The sequence below is a fragment of the Hemibagrus wyckioides genome, linkage group LG08, assembly GCF_019097595.1.
Source record: "Hemibagrus wyckioides isolate EC202008001 linkage group LG08, SWU_Hwy_1.0, whole genome shotgun sequence".
In the NCBI taxonomy this organism is placed as follows: Eukaryota; Metazoa; Chordata; class Actinopteri; order Siluriformes; family Bagridae; genus Hemibagrus; species Hemibagrus wyckioides.
The window spans coordinates 24124376-24134375 of NC_080717.1; the positions used below are offsets into that span (position 1 = coordinate 24124376).

Genomic DNA, 10000 nt, shown 5'->3' on the forward strand with positions numbered 1-10000 from the left:
TCTCTCTCTCTCTCTGTCTCTCTGTCTCTGTTGTCTGTCTGTCTCTCTCCACCTCTGTGTCTGTTTTTTTTTTTTTTAAATCTATTTTTATACTTTTTTTGTCTCTTTGTGTATCAGTCTGTCTGTCTGTTTTCTCATTTACATCTGCTGCACTATTTTTCTCTTTATTCCCTTTTGTATTTTTCTGTCTGTCTGACTGTCTCTCAGTAATATGTCTCAATACTGCGGTAAACAGTTTGAATTTGTCTGGGTTTGAGAACACATTGTGTCCTTTTCCTCATCCTAAAATAAACATTTTTCTTTGGTCACGTGTAAATGATTTATTCGGTCGACCCTCGCCAGGGTCAAAGAGGCTCTTCTCAAAGCCTCGTCTGTTCTCTTCCCTCTGATTGGTGGAGCTGTGATGTTCAGAGGGTCAGTGGGGAGGGGCTTAGCGTGCAGAGTCCCCGTGTTATCAGACGTGTTGCTCTGTTTGTGGCTTTTACGCCAGCTGTTCTGACCGCGTGTGGAGTTCAAGAGGAGTAAACAAATCACACCGAGACGTGAAGAGGTGCAGTGTTTTCAAATGAACCTTCATTATTTAATTAACGCTCGGCATTAACACTTACCTCGTGCTCAGTGTCGGTGACGTAGCAGCTCGCGGACGCAGCAGGAACGTGAGTGTTATGTTGGTGATGGTGCTGATTGTGGAACTTCTCGAAGCTGGATGTGGATCAAACCTGAACAAGATCTCCACAGTTCCTGGACGAGTTCCTGCTCGAGCTGCTCAGCAATACACACTAAAGTTTGCTTTTCTATTTTGTACTGATTTTATTCTTTTACTTCTCTTTTGTAATGTACTTTTCTTCTTTAAACGTTTTCAGCACTGTAGAACCATATAACCAGGTTTTTAGACTTAGACGTCTGCAGAAAAGAACAGACTTTGGAACAGGAACTCAAAAATCTACTAGAACTCTGCCACAGGAACTCGAATTGGCGCAGGGTCCTGGGTTTCGGAAAAGAGTCCCGGCTTTCGAAAAATGTTTGATTTCCTGAAAATCTGTTGAGCCTCTAAAAACTTTCCAGTTTTTCTCACAGTTTCTGGGAAGCTGAACACGTTCCTATGATTTTTAGTTCCTTAGTTCCTGAAAAGATTTGGCAGAAAAATGGTTTTCGGATCTGTTTTAAAGTTCCTGATGGTTTAATTTTAATGCTTTTTGAGTTCCTCAAAAGGTTCCTAGTTTTCTAGCTTCCTGAGAAAGACTGAAGAGAGTTCCTTTGGCTCAGTGGTTCTGAAAACACTCCCAGGATCCTGGTTTCTGATGTTCCCGGGTCTCCAAAAAGGTTCCTGGTTTCCTGATAAATGTTCATTATATTTTAATGTATATTTAATGTTGTATTTTATATATATATATATATATATATATATATATATATATATATATATATATATATATATATAAAGCTTATTTAACATTTTCCACACTGCTGTGTTTCTGAAATATTGTCTTTGACATTAAAAGAAGATTCCTCAGTTTTTTTAAAAAGGGTTATGAGTTCCAGGGTTCCTGGAAAAGGTCCTGGCTTCCTGAAAAATGGGTTTGACTGCCCGAAAAGGATGCAAAGTTTAAAAAAAATAAATAAATAAATAAAAAAATTCTGGGATTCTTCAGATCTTTATGTACTGAAAAACATAAAACTTCTCAGATTTCACACCATGAAGTCCCCAATGTTCCTGACAAAATTTTCCTAGGGTTCTTTAAAGGTTCCTGAAAAACCTGTGTTCCCAAAACTCTGCCTGAAAACCGTGTAGAGCTTTTCATAAACCAAAGCATTTCTAGTTAGAAACGCACAAATAAACATTTTTGAAGAACATTTCTGAAGAACTTCTGGGATCCTGAGGTTCTGAGAAATGTTTTTTCGAAAGATTCCTGATCTTCTGGAAATAAGGTCTTGATATTTTAAACAAATTTATTATCCATTTTATTTCATTTTATTTCTTTCGACCTGAAGAATGTTACAGTCTTGGACTCAGGTGGTGTGTTTATGGACTCAGGTGGTGTGTGTGTGTGTTTTTTTTTTCACCGTTAGCAGACGTCCTTTCCCCACATGACGATGATCTCAGCCAAGAGTTTTTTATTTTTCAGAGAGATTTCTACAAAGAGAAAATTTCCATCTGCTGCTTTTCTTTCCTGAAGATCCCTCTATTTATTTTGAATGCTTTCTTGATGCTGCTGTGCCTCAGACACAAATGTGTGTTGTGTTATTTTATATGTTGTGTTATTATCGGGGCTTGTGTGTTATTTCTTACTGTAAAATTGGGATCGATTTAATAGGATTCAATGTTTTTTCTTGTCAGATTTCAGTCCTCATGAGACGTTGCTGCATTTTGCGGCTCGTCGCGGTCTCCGGAGAGTGGCCCTGTTCCTCCTGCAGCAGCCTGGGGGACGAGACGCCCTGCAGCTGGTCAACAAACACGGACACACACCTGCCCGAGTGGCTCAGAGCAGAGGACACACACAGCTACAACACCTGCTCTCAGAGTGAGCGTGTGCGCACACACACACACACACACACACACTACATTTTTTTTATAGTCTGCTCACTTGCACACACTCACAGTACACACTTTTGTAGTGCAGTCTCAGAGTATGCTCTCACAGTACACACACTCACAGTACACGCGCACACAATCTTAGTTCTCAGGAATGATTCAGTCTTTCTGTAAGAGTCGTTTTGGTTGATTCTTCATCACTGAGGCACTGAGTCAATTAGGTGATTGATTCAGCATGGGTTACTGAGGCAATGAGTTATTTAGGCGAATGGTTCAGTATTGGTTACTGAAGCACTGAGTCATTTAGCTGAATGATTCTGTATCGGTTACTGAGGCACAGAGTCGTTTAGCTGAATGATTCAGTATCAGTTACTGATGCAGAGAGTTGTTTAGCTGAATGATTCAGTATCGGTTACTGAGGCACGGAGTCGTTTAGCTGAATGATTCAGTATCGGTTACTGACTGAGGCACTGAGTCGTTTAGGTGAATGATTCAGTATTTGTTACGGAGGCATGGAGTTGTTTAGCTGAATGATTCAGTATCGGTTACTGAGGCACTGAGTCGTTTAGCTGAATGGTTCAGTATCGGTTACTGAGGCACTGAGTCGTTTAGCTGAATGGTTCAGTATCAGTTACTGAGTCGTTTGGTTTGTTCTGTGGTTAATAATAATATAATGTCCAAAGTATTTAATTTCATTCTGAATCTAACACTAAAGTGGTATTTGATCAGCACCGGTCCTGAGCAATGCTCTTCATGGTGTTTAAATATTTACACTAAAAACACACGACTGAGCTGTTAGCAACATGCTGCGTTAGCTAACCTTGTCTAGCTAGGTCATATCCATTAGCCTTACCATTTCGGTTATTTGTGACCGGAAGTGGGTTTTTCTTAGAGGGAGTGTGTGTGTGTGTGTGTGTATTTGCTTATACATGCAACCTGTTTTATTTTATTCAGCAGCAACAGTTGCTGTGTTTCTGTCCATTTTAAAAGGATATGTGTGTGTGTGTATGTGTGGGTGAGATAATCAGGGAGGTGCTCTGTGGCTGTGAGAGGTTTCAGAATAAAGACACGGATGATCGGTTATTTGTCTGTGGGTGTGTGTTTTCTATGTGTGTATATGTTCAGTTACGCTGTGTGTATTTTGCTGTCTGTTTTAGTAGGTGTGTCTGAGTCAGTGTCCTTGTGTAAGGCATGCTTTGTGGTGTGTGATTTAGTTACTGTGACTGTGACTAATTTTGATCTCGCTTAAATGGTCTTTGTGATGCTAACACTAGCCGTTGTGTTACACTGGTTTGCTCCAGTGTACAGATTAGCAATTAGCGCTAATTTGGCAGTTTGCCCACAGCTAACTCGTCTTGTTCTCCCCGAAAAAGCCATAAAACAGGAAGCTGATCCACATTGCTTGGGTTTAGGAATGTGACTAACTTCCCTCAGAGTGTAATTTTACCTCAGATATTTCCGTGTTTGATTTTATTTTAGCGACAGTTACTGAGACGTCTGAATTCCAAAAATAAAAAACATGTCATCAAGGTGAAACTTTAAATGGCTGGATGTCTGGTATGTTTTTTTTCTCCAAATAATAAAAATAATAAGAATAAATAATTGTAGTAATTTTTTTTTGTTTAAAGGAAAAAAAAAAATTTTTGATCAAGTTAAGGCCTTAAATGGCAGAATTTAAGTTTGTTTATTTGTTTATTTTGTTTAATTTTTTACTTTCTTTCTTTCTTTCTTTCTTTCTTTCTTTCTTTCTTTCTTTCTTTCTTTCTTTCTTTCTTTCTTTCTTTCTTTCTTTCTTTCTTTCTTTCTTTCTTTCTTTCTTTCTTTCTTTCTTTCTTTCTTTCTTTCTTTCTTTCTTTCTTTCTTTCTTTCTTTCTTTCTTTCACGTTTTTGTTCTTTCTCTGCGTTCCCTTAGCAGAAGTGTTTTTAGCCATTGTGCACTGAAACCGGTTTTCTGGTTTAAACATGCTCAGTATTTAAACATGTGGTGTGTGTGATACAACACGTAACACACACACACACACTCACACACTTCTGTCTTCAGGGTTGCAGCAGGATCGCTAAATTAAAAAGCAGTCACTGTGTGATTTACACTCTCTCCAGGTGAACACAGCTGTGTGTGTGTGTCTGCGCATGTGCATGTGTGTGTTTTGAGGCTGCTGTGACTGATGGGGAGTGTGTTATGAGAGGGAGAGGTGTGGCTTTGTGTAGGTGTTGAAGGTGTGGTGCCTCTGAATCACCTGGGCGTTGTGTGTGTGTGTGTGTGTGTGTGTGTGTGTGTGTGTGTGTGTCAGGCTTGAGAAATCTCCACACCTTGAGACAAAGGCTCCCAGGCGGCGTTACCCAGCAGGCCGAGCGTTCCTGCACCACCCGAGGCTGAACACCTTCTCTCTGACTGTGGAGACAGAGGCAGACGGAGATCCTCCAGACCTGCAGCGAGACGTGGAGGAGCTGCGCCGCTACGCCCTCTCTCACCGCCACAGCACGGTAATAACCTGTTAATAACATAAAGTCAAGTGTTATAAAGTGAGCATGAAGTGTGCGGGAGATTGTGATGGAGATCTGATAGGCAGCTGTGAGTCATCGCCTCGTTTCTGTGGGTTTATGCTCTGCAGGAGGCGGATATCAGCCCCGGGAATAGATACCTTTGTGTGTGTGTGTGTGTCAGTCATGCAACACCTAATATTTCTCTCTCTCAACAAACTCTTTTTCTTTCCTGCTTTCTATTCTTTCCTTTCTGACTGTAGCAAAAGTTTTGGCACCCAGAACTTCCAGCTGTACAGAATGCCTCATCACTCAGTGGGTTTATCAGCGTTGCTTGTTGCTGATTGGTTGAGAATGTGTCAGTGAAATATGTGCATTGTTATTCCAGTTTTAATCATTTAATTATTGTTATTATTATTATTATTATTATTATTATTATTATTATTATTATTATTATTATTATATCAGTTAAATCTTTAACATTCTGTATTTTAATTAAGTCTTTCATCTCTTCATTGTTTTTCCTTTCCATCAGTGATCAGAAGTATATACATTCACTCTGTTTACCTTTGTGTGTTAGTGTGTGTGTGTGTGTTAATGTGAAAGTGTGTGTGTGTGTGTTAAAGTTCAGTCAGCTTGATTGTTTCTTGTTTTGTATTTCACTCTCCAGCACAGAATCTAATCACAATATATATATATATATATATATATAAAACTTTTAGAGACCTCATAATTAAACAAATGATCAGATGGAGGAGCGTTTTTTTTCTCATACCTACGCTGTCACACATCACAAAGTTTTTACAGTCAATGAGTTGTTTTGTAGAAAAATAAATTAGAAAAATAAATTACCAAAACTTTATTTAAATCTACACAGTGATAATTCTTTGTCTCTGTGTCTTCAGGCAGTATCTCGGAAGCAGCGTCAGTCCTTCCCGCTGATCCTGAGCCGGGATTTCGTTGGCGAGTTGCAGTCGTCTGCAGTGACTCCCTCTGAAGACACCTCCCTCCATAAACCACCTGCGTGCGAGCATCAGGAAGTTGACATCAAAGCCGACGAAGAGAACTGCGAGCACGCTCAGTGGCCGAATGGTGGTGTCCAATCACAGGAGGGTGAAGCGCCAGCGTCCAGTGGAGCCTTGGATTCTGGGAATGGGACTGTGGGGTTAGAGGGTGAGGGAGTGTGTGTGGGGAAGCTGGAGAACTGTGCAGCTGTCAGCGCTGCTTCCTGTGGAGAACAGCAGCAGGAGGAAGTAGATAGCAAGCTGAGTGTAATTAGGGAGACGCCTCGTACACCGAGGAGTGACGCTGCGTCCGAGTCCAAGACGCACAATAAAGTCCAATCTGGCAACACGCAGGAGGGAACGATGGGTCAAACCCAGGGACTCCTCCCCGAGAAAGAAGAAAAGAACAAGGAGAGAGGGGACTTACCAGAGGAAAGGGAAGGGGAGCAGGAAACCAGTTTGCCGAGCAGGGATACGCGGCAATCCTATGGACAAAAGGATGAGGAGACACACTCGCGTTTTTACTTAAATTTGGACGTTAATGCCTCGGAAAACGGGAAGGAGATCCAGGAAACAGGAAACGCCAGCGAACGGATACACGAGTCCACCGGCAGCACAACACCGGCTTCACAAGACATCGGTGAAGATTTGGATTCTCGAAGTTTCAGACCCAACATGGCTCCAGGCCCCGTCCACAACGTACGTCTCGAGCCGGCTCCGGATGTCGAACAGCTGCTTGATGCAGCCGCAGGACACCAAATGGACGCAACTCCAGAAACGGCGTCCGATTGCTCGGAGCAGGTAAGATCAGATTCTGTAAAAGATCCTCCACCTTGTGATGTCACTGTTGCACCCTCACAACCTGACAAACTAGAGCTAGACGTTTCTCTCATGCATGAGGAAAGTGGTGGAGAAACCCGTGTTGATCAGAAGTTACTTCCTGAGACAGAAGAAAGTTCTTCAGCAGGATCTGAAAATCATATTCAATCTGTCATATCTCCAGAAATATTGGAAGAAACTTCTCAGATTTCACCATTTCAGGAGCATTGTGACCCGATCATGGATGCCATGGACCAAGATCGGGAAATATCACAGAGTCTGCTGCTCTTTTTGGACCAAATTTCAACAGTTCCTTCAGGATCACTGGTATCTGATTCCAACCCTGAAGAAACAGGAAGTGTTTTAAAATTAAAGCTTGAAACGGAGCCGCTAGCATTTCAAACACCTCCAGAGTCACCCTGTGAGTTTTTCTCAGTAGATGGCTTTATCAGTACCAGTGGTTCCATTGAAGCAACATGTTCAGATTCTCTGGAACTTGGCAGTACTACAGGTTCTCAAGAGACCGTTGAGGAGGGTGTGAATGTGGATACAGAACTGCTTGAGATGTGTGAAAGCTCTAAAAAGTCACCAGTAACAGTTCTTTGTGGTTCCTTCTCCAAACTGACCATCAGAGGAAGTCCACTTGATCCTCAGGTCGAAAGCACAACATCAATGATCAACGAAAAAATAGAAACAAGTGCACATGCTGATACAGAAACCTCCACTACACTTTCTTCAGAGACAGAGGAGACCAAGGAGGAGGTTATGAAGTTAGAACCAGTGAAGGTTGAGACGTTGGAGAAATCAGAAACATCACAGATGGTGAGCAATATGTCTGCAGCACCTTCCTGTGATTCTGCATTAAAGGAGAACCTTCAAGGAACAGCAGCAATTACATACACTGTAGGTCTTGAAACACAAAATGATCAACCTCTAGAATCAAAGGATGTTCAGGAGGAGTGTATGAAGATGCCTACACAGCTTGGTGAGAATCCAGAAATTTTGTCACTGCCATGTGAAACATTATCTGTGTCCACTTCTGTCTCTCAGAACATCACTGACTCACATTCTGAGGTCATAACCTTTGAGGACACCAACAAAACATCTGAAAACACACAGACTGAGATCATAACCTTGACAGAGACATGTGTAGAAACATCTTTTGGCCCAAATCTAGTAGTTAGCAACTTTGAGGAAAACATCCTAGAACAACCTGTGATTGGGACTTTTGTGGAGAGCATTAGTGAAACGTCTCATGATCTCATCACATCCTCTGAAGAGACAGTTGTAGAAACATCTCTTGATCCACTTTCTGAGGTTAAAATCTCTGAGGAAAGCGTTCAAGACCAACAACTTAATGTCATGATCTCAGAGGAGAGCATTATAGGAACATTTCTGAGCTCCAATCTTGATTTCACATCCTCTGTGGAGGTGACTGGAGAAGGGTCACTTGGTCCACTTCTGGAGGCCACCAGCTCTAAAGAAAGCATCCAAGTCCAACAACTTGAGAAGAGCACAAATGACTCCCATGACCCTGAACACAAGGTCACAGCCTTTGGAGAGAGCATTAATGAAAGTCTGGAATCCCATCATGATCCTCTTACGACTTCTGAGGAGGCAATCGGAGAAACGTCTTGTGACACACTTCCTGAGGTTAACAGCTCTGAAGAAATTGTTCTACACCAACAACTTGAGGTCATGACCCCAGAGGAGAACGTTAGAGAAACATCTCTAGAACCCAATCATGATCTTACCACGTCCTCTGAGGAAACAACTGGCCCCTGTCCTGAGGTCAACACCGTTGAGGAAAACGTTCTAGACCTACAACCTCAAGCGATGATCTGTGAGAAGAACGACAATGGAACATCTCAAGACCCCAAAGGTCACGGCAAACCCCTTGAGGTCACAGCGTCAGAGAGCAGCATTCAGAGGCCACACCTTGAGGTGACTATTGCAGAAACGGTTTGTGATCAGCAACCTGAGATCACAGCTTTCGAGCAGAGCATCGGAGAAACACCTGATCACACCCAGCTTGAGGAGACAACCTGTGAGGAAGACCTCAGGACGTCTCTGGACCCTTCACCTGAGGTCTTGAGCTCTAAAAAGGATGAATGTTTTTCTGAAGCTCCAATTCAGCATGAGCATGCAGTTCTGGACCCTCTTGTTTCCTGTAGTGACTCTGGTTTAGCTTTGGAGAACGTTTCCTCCTCAGGCTCACTCAAGATCTCCGACCAGCCAGTGGATCTGGACAGTGGTACTGGTATAGAAACGGATGGCGGCTCCGCTATAGAAGTGGATAGTGGTTTGATCCGGGACTTGCCACCTTTGGACAGTGTTGGTGTTAATAAAAGTGGAACCATGGAGGAGGAGAAGAGTCACATGGAGGAGGAATGTGGAGAGGAACCAAAGGAGGAACAAGTAGCAGGTGAGAAGATATTGTGTATTAGTTCATGTAAGAAAGTAGAGATTTTGTCCTATTGTTTTGTGCTCCATTCTCACTGGTGTCTCCAGACTGATGATGTCATTCATCAGCCCGCATCTGGCCGTCTCCATTCCCTCACGTTCCCCATAGGTTCATTTACATTCTCCTCGACAGCGTCGTGTCTCAGACTAACCGTAAAGAGCAGGTGTGTGTTTAGAACAGAGCTCTTTGTTTGGTGTGATTGGTGTAGAGCTGAGACGTGGAGATCCGTTATCACGCCCGCTCAGAAGGCAGCTCCGAAGAATAGCGATTGTTTATTCTTCATTTATTTCTATTTTCAGTGCAGCGTGTTCAGACGTCCATCGTTTCATCGAGGCCCAGCTGGGGTCTGTTTCCGATAGACACCAGATAGAAACGTTTTACTTTAATAGCGGAGATGTTGATGAAGCTCTGAGTCACACAATTACACAATGCACACTCCTCATAGAACATTCCGTTTATCTTTAGAGCTAATGTTTATATTTAACATGGCATTCATTATATTTTTAACATAACACTTACCTCAATTTTAACAAACATACCGACATTATGGGATGTTATTTTAAGCTCCAGTTTTCATCATTGGACATTTTTATATAATTAGAGGAGTAATGAAATGGGGGCGGGGCCATATCAAACTGAAATATCCCACCATGATGCTCGAAGGCATTTTAATGCTACATATAATGTTTAATAGTATTG

At 42.1% G+C, this 10000-nt stretch overlaps 1 protein-coding gene across 9 annotated transcripts in view; it reads left to right on the forward strand.

Moving 5' to 3' along the window:
- Positions 1 to 10000, forward strand: part of akap13 (A-kinase anchoring protein 13) — a 91131-nt gene that overhangs the window by 28614 nt on the left and 52517 nt on the right. For 8 of the 9 annotated variants that reach the window (XM_058397468.1, XM_058397465.1, XM_058397467.1 and 5 more), the window contains 3 exons: positions 2339 to 2522; positions 4825 to 5017; positions 5920 to 9262. In XM_058397468.1, the coding sequence (XP_058253451.1) occupies positions 2339 to 2522; positions 4825 to 5017; positions 5920 to 9262 (3720 nt within the window). Of the gene's footprint in view, positions 1 to 797; positions 1324 to 2338; positions 2523 to 4824; positions 5018 to 5919; positions 9263 to 10000 lie in introns of those variants that run through there. The other variant, XM_058397475.1, reaches the window with a different exon arrangement.